Below are 18958 nucleotides of genomic sequence, written 5' to 3' on the forward strand. Positions count from 1 at the left end.
GACAGTGGCCCTAATTGTCAAGAAGATTCTCCTTACATTAAGCTCAAATCTGCAGATTCCATCCCCTGCTCCTAATTTTTCCCTCTTTAATGCCTCTTCTACACATCAGACTTAAAAACACTTGGGGACAGCTATCATGTCTCTCCCTGCCCCCAAATATTCTTCTCTTGACTAAACATCCCCATTTCCTTCAAGTGATCCTAGAATGACATGGTTTTTAAGTCCCCTCCCTATCCTTGGCATTCCCTACCAATGGCATTCCTATTATATGGTACCCAGACTAGAATACAGTAGAGGCATGCCTTCCACATTGCATGGGTTGGGGGCATAGCATCCCTGCTATCTGGAAAAATCCATGTAAAAATTTTTGGCCCTCCCTTCATACCAGAAAAGAAGTGTGAATTATTATGGTATTAAAAGATAAAATATGTTGATATTATATAATACTATACATATATTTTATGCATTTCTGAGTTTCTAAACTTTTTCTGTGTTGTCTGCTGGCCTTCACACGTCATCTGCAAGCTTCCACAAAACCCCAAAAAAATTCCAATTTAATTTCTTATGCTGACTCAAGATACATCGAAACCACAACGGGGGAAGTCACAATGTGGAGGGGATAACTGTATTTTATATGCAATCTGACCTGACCTGAGGACTAGTATCAGCTTCTCCTTTCCATACTCTTATTGATACAACCTAAGATCACACAAGCTCTTTTGGCAGACCCCCAGATCTTGTGCATCTAGATTATTTGTTGTCTAGCCATACTCTGTTCTTTAACCTATATCTGCAGTTGATTTTTTGAGCCCAAGTGTAGCATTTACATTTACTGGAAGGGAGGAGAGGGAAGGGAAGGAGGAAATGGAATGGAGAGGAGAGGGGAGCAAAGAGAAGAAGAGAAGTGAACCAAAGGAAGATTTAGAAAAGGGAACACAGAAAAAGGTACTTGATTGTACCTTGGTAAGAAAGAGTTTGCTGTTGAGGAGATTGGACAGCTGCCCCAGCCCCTGCTCCACAGTCGGCCTTCGACTCTCAGGCACCCCTAAGTCTCTGTGTAGGGGTGACTCCCGGTGTCCAGGGAAGAAGACACGCTCTGCATATGACTTGTAGTCCAGAAATGGGATCCCACTGCCCACCAAGTCACTGGTAAGATCTGTCATCTCTGTCATCAAATCTGTAAAGAAGAAAGATGCCAGGCTCTGGAAGGCTGGGTGGGTGTGGAGTCAGGGAAGAGCCCCAGGGCTAAACTGATAAAGAGGTGCTGAGTCAGGAGAGTGGAATATAGCAAGAAAGTCACCTGTAAACTCTTTCTTGCAGCGATCTCGAACACTGGTTTCCAGATTCTCCAACTGGATTTGCACTTTCTTATAGTCCCTCAAGGCCTGTTTGCTCTTCCTCCTAGGAACCCCGAAGTAAGCAAGGAAAGAGAAAGAAAGAAGAGAGGAGGAAGAGACAAGGAGGGAGAACAAGGATGGGAACAAAGTGGAGAAAAAAATGAGGGGTGGAAGGAGGGATAGTAAGGGAAGTTTTGTGTGTGTGTGTGTGTGTGTGTGTGTGTGTGTGAGAGAGAGAGAGAGAGAGAGAGAGAATATAAGCATACAGTGAGTACCACAATAGAAGACATTAGGGACCATGTGATGGGGGGAAGAATAGAGAGACCATGCAGAGGAAAGAAGAGGAACATCATGTGGACAGATATAAAGTGGGTAGAAGAAGGAGAGAAAGAACATGTGGTAGGAAGAAGACCACTCAGAGGGGGAGAGAAAGAACATGAGTAACATGTCACTGGAGGGTGAAGGAGACTATAGACCTCCCTGATCCCCTAAGCCCCCTCTCCTTCCCTTTCCCTTATCTCCTTTCTAAGATGTATCCCACCTATAGATGAAGACGATGATGAGGACACCAAGTGCAAGGAGGGAGGCACCCACACCCAGTCCAACCTGGGCTCCTACAGGGAAGGCAAGGGGACTCTCGATGTCATATTGTACTCGGCCAAGGGTGAAGTTCAGGTTGCCCATCTGCACCTGTACCAGGAACAGAATCACTGAGTCCAGATAAGTTGCTGACTATACCCACCCAAGTCTCAAAACTTTTCATGCCCCACTTACTGTGAACTCAGGGAGGGAGTTCAATCCTTCCCGGTGCCTAGGAGGGGGCTGCTCTGCTGGGGGTTCACAATACAAGTGGTTCCGCGTCAGGGTCTTCACTAAGCAAGGACCATCACCAATCATAGCAACCACCTCATCCTTAGAGATGGCTAGATCCAGATTCTCCCCCTACGATAGAGACAATGGGTTACTCAAGATGCCCCAGTCCCCCAAAATAAGAGCAATATGGGGTCACTCTGACCTGCCTCCCCCTAAAACACAGGAACACTGGGTCAGAATCAGTATCCATCCTCTCTCTGTGATATAGAGCAAGCAAGTAATCCCCTCCTCTCACTAGGATGCAAGGACAATGGGTCCATCAGATCCCCTGCCCCTGGGATGGAAGGAATGAGAGTCACTCAAACCACACTTCTCCTGGGACACTAAAACAATGGGACTCCTTCTCCATGCCACAGAGGGAGGATAAGTCACTCAGCTCCACCTCCCTCCTCCTGGAATAGAAGGTCAATGGGCACCTCAAACTTCCAGACCTCACAATAGGGTTCCCTCCCCTCCTTGAATTTTCATCTCTACCTCTTATCCCTTTATTCCTTCCTCTCCATGATTCTCTCTTACCATACCACACCATAACCCTTCACAACCTTGCCTCAATCCTCCATGTTCCTGGTATGTTTCAGCTACTACAACCCTCCCACAACAACTAGCCTCAAGCCTTTGCTTTGTCCATCTGTCTCCCACAACTCAGCAAAGCCAGCAAGGCAGTAGGCTCACATAGCTAAGGCCAACGCACTCTTTCCACCGAACAAACAGAGAAGCAGAGACAATTGGGAAAAAGGAATCACAGACCCAGCAGGAGGAAAGAAGAGTGAGGAGAAGAATCTCTGCTATGACCTCCCTGGAAGCCTGAGTGTTGTGAGGGGGTGATAGATACCTCCACAGAGAGCACGCTCCCAGGCTTGTGTCGGAATGGCGAGGAGGGGTCCTCCATATTGAGGGGCCTCAGGATGGGGTTGGCCTCATAGGAGAAGCGTGTGGGATGCAGGGTAGCAAAGTCAAAGAGCAGATTGTCGAGTATAAACTCCAGCTGGACCCATGTACCACCTGGGAGTCCAGGGATGGCTGGTGTACGACACACAAGCAGGTGGGAGGAGTTGATATGGCACGGCTCCTCAAACTGAGAGCAAGAGGAAAGACGCTAATGAGGAGAGGGAGACAGTAGGATTATATCTGCCTCAGCTACTCAGCCCCAACCATTCCCTTCAAGCTAGCATGCCAAGACCAAACACTGACTACCAGCCATGTGTTGGGGCCCCGGCTGGGTGCTGAGGGAATACAGAAGAGGATGCTGTCCCTACCCTGGGAAAGCACCTCATCTAATAAGGCAGTCATGGCTCCTCCCTTAGTCTCATCCATCCCCCCTCCCCCAGGAAGATCCTGGTACAGAGGAAAATCAAGATAGAAACCAGTAGAGCAAAATCTAGAGTTTGTGCAGATCGAATGACAGACACACAGAACAAAATTCTCTCCTCCCTCACACAATCTTCATTGTGAACATTTCACATGCACAAATGCCATTCCCCAATAGATAAGAGGTCAAAGGATACAGACAAACAGAAATGGAATTGGAAAAAAAAAAACCAACCACATGAAAGAACACTCCAAATCACTAATAACAAGAGAAATGCAAATCAAAATAACCCCGAGGATTCAGCTCCCACCCGAGGGTAATAGTCAATATTGGAAGGGTTGTGGGAAGATAATGCAATGGTGCATTGCTGGTAGAACTGTAAATTGGTACAACAATTTTTTGAAAGCAATTTGGAATTATGCAAATAAAGTGATTAAACTGTCCATATACTTTGGCCTACAGATTCCATTACTAGGTTTATACCTCTAGGAGGCCATGATAAGAAGTAAGTCCCCACATACACTGAATATTTATGTTGGCATATTTTGTGATAACAAAGAATTAGAAACAAAGTAGATGACCGTCAACTGGGGAATGGCTAAACAAAAGTACATCAATATAATGGAATATTTCTGTGTTGTAAGAAATGATGTATGATGCGTACATAGACGCATGTGAAGATCTACATGAACTGATGCAGAGTGAAGGAAGCAGAATCAAGAAAACAATAAACACAGTGACCATAATGACATAAATGAGAAATGACAATCACGCACACAAAAAAATCAAGTGATTATTGCAAAATTATAAAGAACAAACATGGCTTGAAAGAAGAAATGTGAGAAGACCCTCCCAGCCCACCTTTTTGCAAAGGTGGGAGGTCCACAGGTGTTTCAATATATTGATCAATTATGTGGATTTTATCATGACCAAACAAGAGACAGAAAGCATTATGAAATGTAAAATAGATAATTTTGATTATATTAAAATAAAAAGCTTTTGTACAAACAAAACCAATGCAACCAAGATTAGAAGGAGAGCAGAAAGCTAGGAAACAATCTTTACAGTAAGTGTCTCTGATAAAGGCTTCATTTCTCAACTGTATAGAGAACTGAGTTAAATTTATATAAATACAAACCATTCCTCAATTGATAAATGGTCAAAGGATATGAACAGGCAGTTCTCAGATGAAAAAATCAGTTATCTATAGGCATATGAAGAAATGCTCTAAATCATTTTTGACTAGAGAAATGCAAATTAAAACAACTCTGAGGTACCACCTCACACCTATCAGATTGGGTAAGATGGAAAAAAGGAAAATGAAAAGTGTTGGAGAGGATGTGAGAAAATTGGGACACTAACGCACTGTTGGTGGAATTGTGAACTGATCCAACCATTCCAGAGAGCAATTTGATTGCCCAAAGGGCAACCAAACTGTGCATATCCTTTGATCAAGCAGTATCATTACTAGGTCTGTATCCCAAAGAGATCATAAAAAAGGGAAAAAGACCTACATGTGCAAAAATATTTATAGCAGCCCTTTTCGTAGTGGCAAAATATTGGAAATTGAGGGAATGTCCACCAATTGGAGAATGGCTGAACAAGCCATGGTATATGAATATAATGGAATGTTACTATACAATAAAAAATGATTGGCAGGCAGATTTCAGAGAAACCTGGAAAGACTCATATGAAGTAATGCAAAGTGAAATGAGCAGAACCAGGAAAACATTGCACACAGTACAAACAACATTGTGTGATGCTTAACTATGAATGACTCAGTTCTTCTCAGCAACATAATGATTCAAGACAAGTACAAAGGACTCATATCCACATCCAGATAAAGACTGATAGACTCTGAATGCAAATCAAAGCATACTTCTTCACTTACTTTATTCTTTGTCATGTTTTTTCCCTTTTGATTTGTCTCTTCTTTCACAAGTGTGACTAATATGGAAATGTTTTACATGATAGCACATGTATAATCTATATCAAATTGCCTACCAATTTCAGAAGAAGGGAGGGGAGGGAGAAAAATTTGGAATTCAAAATCTTGTAAAAATGAATGCTAAAAATTGTCTTGACATGTAATTGGGGAGGGAATACTATTTTTAAAAAATGCTATTATAAAGGTGGCTCTTTGGCAGGGGGACACTGAGGGAAAACTATGGTGATATAAAAAGCAAAAGACATCAATAAAAACTTATTTTACAAAATACATGAATCTTGAAAAATGCATTGAGGCAGACTGAGGTGCTGGCAGGTGGAGAGAGAATGAAGTGTTAGAATAAGGGGCTAGGGGTACATAAAGCTAGGAACAGAAAGAGGTGCTTGAGGGGCTGGAGACAGATTGACTCTGGGTAAAGTCTCCAAGACAGACAGGGAAGACCTCATGTCATGCAAGGCACTGTGTTAGGATGAAGTTCTGGGACAGGGAAATATAACAGATACCATTACCATTGGTCACATCAATACAACAGTGAAGGACACAATGAGAACCTGGGTGGCCAAGAGGTGACCTACATGTCGTGTGCTGCATGGGGTATCCTGGGAACATTCAGTCTCAGTCTCTGGGGTGATCCGGCGTCTTCGGCCCAGCCCCCGTCGTTGACGCTGATGCTGCTCCTGAGTTGATACTGTGACCCGGATTCTTGGCTTCTGCACCACATCCAAGTTCTGCCCATGGACCCAGATCACACGCCCTCCACTGCAACACAGCCATGTGAGCCATGGCCCCACTGCAACACAGCCACGTGAGCCACGGCCCCATGGATGCCAGGCTACACAAGCTCCCCAGCCCTCTCCCCCATAGAAACACATACCCACACACTGCCGCCACCCAGCTGAGAGCCCTGCCTCCCAACCATGCCCTGCACCTGACGAAGCTCTTGGCTGGGCCAGCAGAGGTTATGTTGGGGTCTGGTGTGTATTGGAAGAGGCCCTGCTGCAGCTGCCTCTCCACACTCCCAAACCACACGGCCACCTGTAGTGCCGCAGACACAGGACTCGGACTCGTCTGGCACTGGAGCTGTTCCATCTGGGCCACTGAGAAGCTGGGGGTCAATAGGAAAGAAAGAGAACCTGGGTCAGGTTTAAGAAGACAATGGGAGCTGATCCCATGGCAGGGTCTGAAGGAGAAAGATTCTCTAAATCTGCCTAAGACAAGAGGACAAGGAAACAGAGACAAAAGTAGAGGAGTTCAGGAGTTGGGGGGAGGAGAGGTGAAGAGGAGAAAAGAGGAAAGGTGAGGGTAAGGAAGAAGGCAGGAAGGAGAAAAAAAAAAAAGTAAGAACATGAGAGGCCAGGCAATTAGAGTCTCTAATGGGAAAGCCCAGCTAGGTCATGGCTGGGATTTCTGGGGTCATCATCCAGGCTCAGGACACACAGAAATATCCAAGCTTCCCTCAGTAACGTAGTATGGCCCTGTCATTCAGGGGTTTAACCAAATTTTTTTTTAAATTATTTATGTCTCCCAAGTTGGAACCATGTATAGAATGAGTCTGAGAGTCAAGAAGATCTGCCTCTACCATATTGGTTGTGTGATCATAGGCAAGTTGTTTAACTACCCCACATAACTACATCCAGAAGTTATATATGCATGTCAGATTTCCATTGTTGGAAAGAGCTGCTATGCCAGAAGCTCCTTTTTTTGTTATTGTTCAGTCATTTTCAGTCCTGTCCAACTCTTCGTGACCCCATTTGGGGTTTTCTTGGCAGAGATACTGGAGTAGTTTGCCATTTCCTTCTCCAGCTCATTTGACAGATGAGGAAACTGAGGCAAACAGGGTGAAGTGACTTGCCCAGGGTCACACAACTAGTAAGTGTCTGAGGCTGGATTTGAACTCATAAAGATGAATCTTCCTGATTCCAGGCTCAGCACTCTCTACCTACTGCAACCACTTAGCTGCCCTCAGAGAGGCTTTCTTGACACTCACTGAAATTACAAGTACAAACAAAAATTTTTTTAAAATTCCAATTTAACTGCATCTTGACATTAAAAATTCCATAAATGTATTCCTCTTTGTGTAAAGTCTATTTATTTGTCCTAAACTTATGTCTTTCAGGCTTCAAAGGAGACTCTGGTAATTCAGGATTTGGTAACCAAGTCCCTTACTGATCCCTTCACACAATCATAGCATTTCATGGTTAGGGGGAACTCAAGAGGTCTTTTATTCCTCCTATTCCACCCAAATCAAGAAATCCCGTCTTCACCATTCACTTGGAGCAGACATACCATCTCACCCTTGAGGGCACACATGTCAGAGAACTCAAGATCCCAGGAGGTAGCTCCAAGCGTCAGCAAGTTTTTCTTACATCGAGCTGAAATCTGCCTCTCAGTAACTCCCACCCATTGCTCCTAATTCTTCCCTCTGGAGCCAAGAAAAACAAACCTAATCTCTCTTTCACATAAAAGCCCTTCCCTTCAAATATTTGAAGGCAGCTATCAAGTCCCCTTTAGGTCTTTTCTTCTTTAAATTAAACCAGTTATTCCACTAGTTCTGAACTCACCTAAACATGCTAGCAGCTAGTCCAAGCCTCACCATCTCACCTATAGGGACAGCAGGGAAGATGATGAAAAAAGTACAAACAAAACCCAGAATTCAGAATGAGACATATATTTTTGGACATGGCCAATGCACGAATTTGTTTTGTTTGACTCATACTTGTTATAAGGGTTTTGCTTTTCCATTTTTTTTCCCCAATGAGGGAAAGGGGGGAGGGGGAGAAAGTAGACTTTTGAAAAACATTAAATTTAGGTTTTTATAAAGCATGACCAGTTAAATTAAAATTAAATGTTTCGTGAATATTCAGATATATCTATAGTATTCATCTGAGCCTAGTAATCATATTCCCCTCCCCACCAAAATCAATCCTTCCCAGCTACAAATTATTAAACACGTCATCTATGCCTTCATCCAAGTCACTGATGTATACCTGAAATTAAACTTATCTGGGCCCAGAAGAATGACCTGTTATCTTGAAATGACTAGTTCACAGAGAATTATTTTGGCTTCTGTTAAAGCCAGAATAACTCAAGCCAAAAGAGTGTGAATAAACAGGACTAAACTAAGTAGAAAAGTATTGTCTCAAATGTGTACTGTGATTGGTCCAAGCAGAACTCAATGATTTTATGAAACTTGGAGAGGATGTAAAGAAGGTGCTTCAGTGCAAAGAGGGCTAGAATTGGGGTCAGAGGACCAACTAGTGAAGGAAATCCAATATTCCCTCAAAGAATAAATGCTTTGAAGGAAAAAAAAGACAGAAAGGAAATTCCAGCCTGTGTCCAGAGTAGAAGACAATGACACAAAAGATAACTTTGAAGCTAGGCAATAAATAAATGTCTAGGGGCAGCTAGGTGTCACAGTGAGTACAGCACCAGCCCTGGAGTCAGGAGGAACTGAGTTCAAATCTGACCTCAGACACTTGACACACTTACTAGCTGTGTGACCTTGGGCAAGTCACTTAACCCCAATTGCCCTGCCTTCCTCCCTCAAAATAAATAAATAAGTGTATTCCTAAAAGGCTCCAGGTAGATCTTTGAAGGAAGAGGAAGCTTTCAGTGCTCCAAGGAATGAAGATATGGCTCTACAAGTACCCAAAGTATAGAAGGAATCCAACAAGAGTCAGAGGAAGAAGAGACAAGTTGTGGTGTCTGGTGACTCTCTGCTGAGGATGGAGGCCTTAGCCACCTTAGCCAGACACAAACAGCAGAAAAGTCTCTTGTCTTGTCAGGGTGCCTATATTCTGAATATGACAAGAGTGTGTCCTAAGGCTCATCAAACCTGATGACCACTTCTCACTGCCTGGTGATTCACGTACAGACAAGTAACACAATTAGAAGGAACCCAGGAAGCATCACTAGGGCTTAGGAAGTCTTCAACAAGAGCGAAGTGAGCAAAACCAGGAGAACATTGTGCACAGTAACAGCAACATTGTAAGGATGATCTACTGTGAATAACTTAGCTCTTCTCAGCAATACAATGATCCAAGAAAATTCCAAACGACTCATGATGGAAAATGCTCTCCCCATCCAGAGAAAGAACTACAGAGTCTGAACACAAATTGAAGCATATTATTTTCTCTTTTTGTTATTGTTTTCTCTTTCTCGTGGTTTTTTTCTTTTGTTCTGGTTCTTCTTTCACAACATGACTAATGTGGAAATATGTTTAATATGATTGTACACATATAGCCTATAGCAGATTGCTTGCTGTCTTGGAGAGGGGAGAGGGAGGGAGAAAGAAAAAAATTGTGGGACTCAAAATCTTATAAAAGTCAATGTTGAAAACTATCTTTATGTGTAATTGGAAAAAAACAAGATACCATTAAGTGGGGGGGAAATAAGGAAGTTTTCAGCGAGCAGATGAAGGTTCTTAGCAATATGGCTAGGATTTCCATCACTGCTGCCAATAAAGGGGCTAAAGAAAAAGCAGAATTGAGAAGTGAATAGTTGGCTAATAAATTAGTGGATTTGGGGACAATGACTTAAAATATAGGAATTATGGATTCTTGGTCAAGGATAGAAAATACCTAATAAAGGCTGTAAGCTCCTTGACAGCTGGGACGGTTTAGTGCCTAGCACAGTTCCTAGAACTGTTATTAAATGTTTACTGATTGACTGACAGAAATACGTTTGCCTAGAGTATTTGAAACTTATTAAGAGGGCTTCAAACTGAAAAAAGTAGGGGAAGGAATGTGAAGTGGCACTTTTTATGATAGCAAAGAAGTGGAAATGAAGTAGATGTCCATTGATTGAGGAAGAGCTAAACAAGCCATAATACATGAATGAAAGAAACGGAACATTATTGTGCTATAAGAAATGACAAATGGGATGAATACAGAGAAGCGTGGAAAGGTGTGCATGAACTGATGAAGAGTGAAGTGAGCAGAACCAAGAAAACAATTTACACAATGACCACGACAATGTAAGAATGATCACCAAAAAAATCAAAAGTGAATGTTACAATATTATGAAGATCAAACACAACTCAAAAGAAAACCCAACCTTTTTCAGAGGTGGAAGGTCCCACAACTGTTGTACTATTTGTATCTGACCTGTGGTAGAGCCTTCCAAGCTCATATTGGTCTGATCAGCCACAGTTGGACACCCTGTACCTTGAACCCTACAAAGTGATGTCATTTTGCTCCTCTTCAAGAACAAAGGACAACGACCAACCAATATTGTACATATTTTCTGACTTTTCTGATGTTTTGATCAATTACACTGTTTTTTTCCCTCTTCTTTTTCCTTTTTTTGTCTTTAAAAAATACTAATTATAATCTGGGAATTTGTTTTGCTTAACTGTACGTGTTTTAACAGGAAATTTTTGGTTTTTTGTTTTCTAAATAGGGAAAAAAGTTAGAAAGAGAAGGCAGATCTTCATTTAGAAACACAAAATATATCCAAAGCTTTAAAAACACATGAGATGGCTCTCTGGAAAAGCAATGATTCTGGCAGAAATTATGGTAATGTTAAAAAACAAAAGCCACTAATAAAAACTTATTTTTTGAAACATAGAGGAAGGCAAACAAAACTACTCATGTGTATCTGCCAAATCAGATACGAAGGAAAGCAGAAGGAAGGATATAGGAAGAAAAATGCAAGCAATTCATAAAAAAATAATAATAATACTCCCAAAAAAGGAAACGAAGCCATGGCCTCAGGTCTATAAATGTACAGATTGTGTGCAATAAACTGTAATGAACATGGCAAACTAAAGAGCTTAAAGTATAAGGAGATAAATATCCCAAAAACTTGATGAAATGGCTCGTGACTAAAATATGCCTATGAAGGGCACACTTTACTAAAAAGGAACAGAGAAGATAAGTGAAATAGAGTAGCAATGTACATAAAGAAGAAATATTTATATATGGAAATACAGGAGAGGGTAGGGGCCAGATGTAAAAAGGATCTAGAAATTTTAGCCATTTGCGATTTCAATACAAGCTAATTGTGCAACACAGGATAACTGAGGCTGAATAAACTGAGGCACAGTGCTGAGCACAAGAGGATTGACTGTCTACTTCGCCACATCTAGAGCATTTTGTTCAGTTCTGGGTGCCATGGTTCATGAAGAACACTGACAAACTGGAGCAGATCCAGAGGAAAACGACAAAGACAGTGAGGGATCTGGTAGCCATGCCATCTGGGCATCAACCATAAATGCCACAGAGCTTCAGCATCGAGAAGAAAAAACTTACAGAGAAGTTGTCTTCAAGGAGCCGAAGAGCTGTAATGTAGAAGGATCAGTCTCATTTTAATTGTCCTCAGAGGACAGAACTAGGAGTAATGGGTAAGATCGAAGAAAAGCACATTTCAGCTCAACGTAAGGCAAAGCTTCCTAACAATAGGACAAAATGCATTGCCTCTGATACTGATGAGTTCCCTGTTACTTAAGGTCTTTAAGCATAAGCATTACCAACTGACCAACCCCCTGTCAGGAAGTCTGTAGAGAGGATTCCCATTCAGGTACAATTTATAACATATGAGTTCTAAAGGTCCTTCCAACTCTGAATTTCTATGATTAGGACACCCCCCAGACCTTGTATGGAAAGAGGAGGAAAAGGAAGCTGGAGAATTAGGGAAATGGAAGAGATGGAAGGAAATGAGCGATAAAAAAAAAAAGGTATTGAAATAGCCCTTACAGTTGACAGGGGTGGTCACCAATCAATACTCGGATGTCTTCCAATCGTCCAGTTAGCAACTTGGAACCCTGAAGGGTCAGATAGGTACCTCCAGCCTTGGGACCTCGAATAGGAAAGATAGACTTCACCTCGGGATCCTGAGGAAAACAGAGAACGATGAATATGGGGGAGGAGAGAAGTGGAAGAGAAAGAGAAGCAGACAGATAAGCAGAGCCAGGAGAAACAGAAATAGACAAGATTAATAGAGGGAGGAGAAAGAGGAAAAAGACGGGAATCTCTCTCTCTCTCTCTCTCTCTCTCTCTCTCTCTCTCTCTCTCTCTCACACACACACACTCACACACACACACACACACATACACCATAGCAGGAGAAGAAAGGAAGAGATACAGAGAAACAAAAAGACACTAAACCTAACAGAGAAAATGGCAAAAAAAAAAAATAGAGATGGACAAAACAAGAGGAAAAAATATGTGGAGCAAGAAAAAGAAGACAAAAAAAGAGAAAGACACAAAGACAGAAATAGATACAGAAACAAGAGGAAAAAGGAAGTGAGACATGAGGAGATGAAGAGAAGGAGGGACAAGTAGTTATCAAAATAATAGTTTAGAATACGTTATGTTTGTTATTAATAATGATATATTCATATAATAAACAATATTTTAAGGATAAGAATATTAATTAATAATATAGTTTATAACATAATAGGATTTATATGTGCTCGCAGGTTTACAAGCACAGCACATATGCTATCTCATTTGGTTCTCACAACAATCCTGTGAGGGAGGGGCTATTATCATTCGCATTTTACAGATGAGGAGCTTAAGAGAGGTTAAATGGTTAGAGATTAAAGGACTTGATTGGGGTCATACAGCTAGTAAACATCTGAGGCAGGATTTGAACTCAGTCATTCCTTCCTAACTCCGGAACCAGTGCTTTTATTCAATGTACCATCTAGCTGCCTCAAAGACAGACAGGACAGAGACAGAGACATAGACACAGAGAAAGACAGACAGGCAGAGGGATAGGGGAAAAGCAAAGGAATCAGATACACATAAAGAGAGTCAGAGAAAGTGATGAAGACAGGATGGGGAGAAGTTAAGTACAAGCCCGCCAAGGCCCCAGAGTAAGGGGACTGGGAGGAAGGCCTGAGGGGCTCACAAGAAGGGTGGGAGGGAAGTGAAGAAGTCTAGTGTTTGAGGGAGCAGGTAGAGGGTCTGCGTACCTGATAGGCAAATTTGTGGTCAGAGACACCATGTCCTCCACCAGGAACTTCCACTGTCACATGACCCACCTTCTCCTCCCCACTGCCACCAGTGACGCACACAATGCTGTGGAAGACAACAAGCAGTCCATTCGGTACTCCCTCCACTCATCAGCCCATTCACGTCACCTCCCTCTCATCCCTGCTGACCCCACACAGGGTTCCAACAGGAGATCTCCAGGAATTAGCGCTCAAAGGAGCAGTTCCTTCCTTTCACCCACAAGCAAAGTAATATGAAAAACCCCTGGGAGAATTATTTGTCTCGTGTTTCCATGTATGGTTGAGAGATTTTTCATTATAATCATAAGGATAACCACAGCTGACACTGTGAGACACTGAGCAGACTATATGTTACAATGGAATGGGATGGTCAGAGACAGCATTCTGAGGCAGACAGTAGTTAAGTGACTTGCCCAGGGTCACACAGCTAGTAATTCTCTGAAGTCGATATGAACTCAGGTCTTCCTGACTCCCAGTCTTGGTGCTCTATCTTTACTATCTATCTTTATTAAGCACTATGTGTCAAGTGCCCAGTGTTGGGCAGTGGGGGTTCAAAAATGAAAATCAAACAGAACCGCCCTTAGTCTATACTCAAGCCACAGAGAGCTGAGACAGAAGAGAAAAAGAGACTTTTCTGAGGTCACAGTTCAGAGAAATCTAGTAAATGGATAAAGGTCAAAGTGGGTTGGCCTGAAACCAGGGCTTCCAAAAAGAAAGCATCTTTCTCCTTTAGGATTCAAGACAGAGGCCAAGGTGGAGATGGAGTAAAAGTGTAACATGGCCTGGGGGTCAGGACCAACCAGGCAGGGACACTGAGGGGATGCCAGTAAAGCAGTGCCAGGTCTAACACAGAGGTAAGAATCAAGGGCTGGTCATCATCATCCTTGTGGTGAGGAGAGTCCGGTGAGGACCAGGCTGCAGGGCCCCAAAGCACACAAAAAGGAATGAGAGCACCTGAAAGCAGAACAGCAGACCCTGGGGTCCTCTGCCCTGGGTTTAAGGTGATCAGCAGGCATGGGTACCCCCTCTTTTCCCTGTCTCAATTCCCTAGAAAAGGATACCTGCTCGAGACCTCATACTCCTGGGCATCCACAGCACAAGGCACTCCAGCCACAGTGACTGTCTCTGCAATGTCTTGATGCTTCTGGCCCAGGTTGGATCCTCGGATGGTAATGCGGGTGCCCCCATCCACAGGCCCAGTCAGTGGCTCCACCTGTCCAGTTACACCACAGTCACAGCCTAGAACCACCCACTAAGAGAGTGATGCCCTGGACTCTAGCTTCCCCGAGGCACAGATTAATAGTCACCCCTCCGACTTCTAGTCTCATTTCCCCCCCATCTCCAAGCCTGAGGGCCCCTCTGCCCTACTCCAAACCCTCCCAAGGCTCCTTCCCTGTGCATCCAGTTATCCACATACCATGTGGATGAGGGGAGCAGGGCACAGAGCTGCTTCAGCCTCAGCACAGGCCTCACGGGCCGCACAGTGAGGATGGTGGCCATCACACCACACACAACTGTAGCGAGGGTCAGCTGTACGGCAGAGGCTGCAGTCTGGGCGTCCCACAGAGCAGTCATACAATGTCACTAAGAGGGAAGAGAATTATAGTGAATGGAGCACGAAGATTAGTGTCTCCTATCTTTACCATACTGCCCTCCCCCAGATCTCCCTTCCTCTCCCCTAAAACTGAAGGATCCTCTATTCCAGAGGTGTCAGACACACAAATGGCCAGTGCCTGCCTGAACCAGATTAAAACACAATTGGGACATATTTAACCAAATAAATAAAAGTGCAATGGAGTATAAGATAATGTTAATTTGTGGTTTTCTAAATCAACATGCGGTTCACAGGGATCCTTAGGGATGGCTTAGTGGCTGCCATTTCTATTTGGATTTGACACCACTGCTCTACTTCCTTCCTATGACACTGTCCTCCCTCCACCCTTCAAGTATTCACCATGGAGCCCCTCAGCGCTATCCATCCGAAGCCTTCCCGACTTCCGCAAGAACACAGGCACATGGAACTCAGGTTCTGGGGCTGCATAGCTAAGCTGAAGTGAGACAAGGTGGGAAAGAAGGGGTTAAGAAGGGAAAGGAATGACAGCAACTTGGAGTAGATGTCACCCAGAGGAGGATCAGAACAAGGAAGATTAGCTTCCAAAGGTTCAAAGAGCAGCAGCCACGTTTTCTGACTCCCAAGATCAAAGGTCCTGTGTCCTCCTCAGACAAGGGGGATGGGAGGTGTCCATCTCTAATGTCAAGGACCATGTCCTCCTCAGACACAGAGTCTCTCTAAGGTCAACAGGCCAAGTCTTCTTCAGGTATGGAGGCTCTCCAAGGCCAAAAGACCCTGAAGAAATGGGAAGGGGGTGCAGGGAAAAGAGACTGAGAGCAGTAGCTGTCTCTCTCTCTTCAGACAGAGGCTCCCTTATTTATGGAGATTAATGCACTAGAATAACCAGCTGCCTGAAACTGGGGACAAATACACTCCACCTTGGGATCCCCAATTCCTCTACCTGATGCAACTGGCAGATGATGCGACACAATGTGCCTGTGACCCCATCACACTCCACTCTGGCCTCAGTCACTTCCATATGGCCCTCAAGCTCCAGCACACATTCATAGTCCCCTAGCCCATCCTGGGGAAGGAAAAGAAAAATTGAGACATGTAATTACTGAAAGTCACTCACTCTGTGGGTGTTTAATAAACACTTACTGAACTACTTTAAACTAAGAGAGGCTTGAAGACCTCTCTGAAGCTGTCTAGGGTCTTAAGGTAGCATGGGGACATCTCTGTGGTGCCTATAAAACCTCCAGCAATGTAAGAACTTTAGGGACAACTCTAAGAATGTAGAAGCTTCTTTAGGATTAGGGAGTCAAATCTCTAAGGCAGTACAGATAGCTCTGGGACCTGAGGTATACCTCAGAGGCCTCAGCAATTTCTCCAGGACTGACCTACAGACCATGTCTAGGACCTCTGGGACATCTCTGGAGCTTCAGGGACACCTTTGGGACTTTAAGTATGTCTCTAGGGCCTCAGAGACATCTCTGGAACCTCAGAAACAACTTCAGGATCTTGGGAATGTCACTAGGCCTCAGAAACATCTCTAGGATCTCAGGGATATCTTAAGAACATTTCTGGGACTAGAGCAACGTGGTGGGAGCATTTACATACTTAGTAGACAGGCTTAGACCAAGTTGTAAGGGATCTAAATGGCAGTTGCCTCTGCCTAGTTCCCCAAAACTAGAAGGTGAGGACTCTATTGGTAACAGTAGATGTAGAGGGTGCCAAACTTTCCTTCTAACCAATTCCCAGAACCTGAAGAGCCCAATATATGAAGAATAAATAAGAAGGGCCACTGAATGGGCCCAACAACTCACCTGGTATAAATGAAAATTCCTTCCTAGAAGGGTCAGTTCATGTTCTATCTGGACAGGCAGCAAGGAAGAGCCCTCAATACCCTCCACACAGGGACACGCAGCAGGACCCTGGCTCACTACTTCTTCCTATAGAAACCCAGAGAAAGAAGGAGGGTGTGGGGCTGCATTCTTTCTCCCTGCCCTCCCACCCACTCCTTTCTTCCCTCCTCCCACAGAAACCCCAGACACTGAAGGAGGACATTAGGCCATCTCCTCTCCTCCCACAGAACCCCAGATGACAACAGGGAGGGAAGGAATAGGGTAGCATCCTGTCCCTTTGCCCCTAGCCCACTCCCTCGTCCTGCCCTCCCTCTCTTCCTGCCCCAGAGACCTTGCTCTTTCTCCCTCCTGGCTCTCAGCCTCACCAGCTCCCAGAGCCCGGGGGAGTCATACTGGTAGTCGAGGTCAGGGAGAAGGATGTGGGGGGCATTGGGGCCCTCGAATTCCGATGAGTCTCCGTCACCTGAGAGGAGGGTGGAAGTGGAGAAGGGCGACGCATCACTCCCTGTCCACTCGTCCGCCTCAGGCAGTTCATCTTCTCTGAGCAACCAGTCAGGGGCATGCTCCTCGGAGCCAGCAACCCCTGGGAAAGTGGTGGAGGGGCCAGTGCTGGGAGCATGATCCCAGTGAGGAGAGGAGGGAAGGGCCAGGGTACCGAGGTCCCAAGATGAAGAGGTCAGAGCTGTTGTATCGGAGGGCTGCTCTCCTAGGGGAGATGGTGAAGGGGCAGGGGGCAAAAGGTCCTCGAGTTTGGTCACTGCTCCAGGGGTATCCACTATGGTGACAGTGTCACCTACACCCTCCATAGTCCCAGGATCCACAGAGATACTGGGGAGATTGCTGGGCTCCTCTGTCGGAGCTGTCTCCAGGGCCCGACCAAGAGTCACCTCTGACCCAACAGTGCTGGGTATAAAGGCAAAGGCCTCTGTAGTTGGAGGGGCTGTGGTGGCAGGCATGGGGACTGTGAGGGGAAGCCCAGGCTCTGGGGGAGATGTCCTGGGTGCCTGTTCTGTTGGGGGAGGCATGGGATCTGTGGAGGGAGAAGAGGACTCCACAAGCAGAGTGCCAGGCTCTGTTGGGGGGAGTTTAGGAACAGGAGTAACAGGGGCCTTGGGGGGCATAGAAGGGGTAAAAGTGTGAATGTCCCCCGTGGGAGCCACCGAAGAGAGGAGTGGCCAGGAGGCTGACGATGGCAGCTGGGGATTGGAGACAGAGAAGGAAGGGGGAAGGGAGACACACTCAAAGGACACAATTGGGAAATGAGAAGGCCAAGAGGTGTAGGTTGATGTTTCAGAGAAAAGATAAGGAGACCAGAGAAAAGAGAAACACACAAAAAAAATCTAGTTAATTCTCTAAGGGAGGAAACAATCCAAGGGAACATCTGTGACTGAGGGAGGGGCCCCAGGAAGTGTCATGAAAGGGAGGGAACCAGAGGGCTTGGTGGATGTGTCCAACCTACCTACTTCAGAACACACACAGATACAAATCAAATCCGTAAACCCACATGGAACCACCATAGGAAAAAACACTCATAAAACAGATTGTCACACAGACAAACAGGTAAGCCCCATATGTGGTCTCACATGCAGGCACTCACAGACCATGAGAAATCTCACCCACAGCTAGAAACACCCAAATGTCTCACATTTGAGCACACAGACTTGTTGACGATCTCAAACTCCATTTGAGGGTCACATACAGAAGGGTCGTAGTCACTCATACGTAGAAAGCACAGACACAGGGATTCAGGGAGTTGTTCCCCCAACCCAGGACAAATGCAGAGCACAGGAGCTGAAGGCACTTTATGATAAAGACTGAGGCCAAGGGCATGGGCATGGGCATGGCATGGGGTGGAGAGGATAATGGTTTGGGAAATGCTAGTGAGGTCCCTGAGGAGTTACTGAGACATGCTATTCTTCCTGCCCCTAGGGAGTTAGTACCAAGGGTCCACTCTCTCCCTCACACATCCAGCCCTGGAGACCTTCCCTCCCAGGAACATCTACTCTTTGGGAAATCTCCTGACCCATTCCTGAAACTCACACACGCACACACAAACACACACACACACACACACACACACACACACACACACACGCCTTTTCTGTGCTCATACCGCC

At 44.7% G+C, this 18958-nt stretch overlaps 1 protein-coding gene across 2 annotated transcripts in view; it reads right to left on the bottom strand.

Annotated features, from left to right (window-relative positions):
• Positions 1-18958, bottom strand: part of PLXNB1 (plexin B1) — a 72039-nt gene that overhangs the window by 20013 nt on the left and 33068 nt on the right. For both annotated transcript variants that reach the window (XM_036737872.1, XM_036737871.1), the window contains exons 11-25: positions 17207-18037; positions 16803-16928; positions 15938-16060; positions 15379-15472; positions 14842-15008; positions 14486-14637; positions 13386-13491; positions 12163-12299; positions 6396-6572; positions 6043-6226; positions 3043-3285; positions 2112-2279; positions 1879-2027; positions 1301-1401; positions 960-1177 (exon numbers count right to left, since the gene is read on the bottom strand). In XM_036737872.1, coding sequence (XP_036593767.1) covers positions 960-1177; positions 1301-1401; positions 1879-2027; positions 2112-2279; positions 3043-3285; positions 6043-6226; positions 6396-6572; positions 12163-12299; positions 13386-13491; positions 14486-14637; positions 14842-15008; positions 15379-15472; positions 15938-16060; positions 16803-16928; positions 17207-18037 — 2976 coding nt within the window. The remainder of the gene's footprint in view (positions 1-959; positions 1178-1300; positions 1402-1878; positions 2028-2111; positions 2280-3042; positions 3286-6042; positions 6227-6395; positions 6573-12162; positions 12300-13385; positions 13492-14485; positions 14638-14841; positions 15009-15378; positions 15473-15937; positions 16061-16802; positions 16929-17206; positions 18038-18958) is intronic.

The sequence above is a fragment of the Trichosurus vulpecula genome, chromosome 9, assembly GCF_011100635.1.
Source record: "Trichosurus vulpecula isolate mTriVul1 chromosome 9, mTriVul1.pri, whole genome shotgun sequence".
Lineage (NCBI taxonomy): Eukaryota > Metazoa > Chordata > Mammalia > Diprotodontia > Phalangeridae > Trichosurus > Trichosurus vulpecula.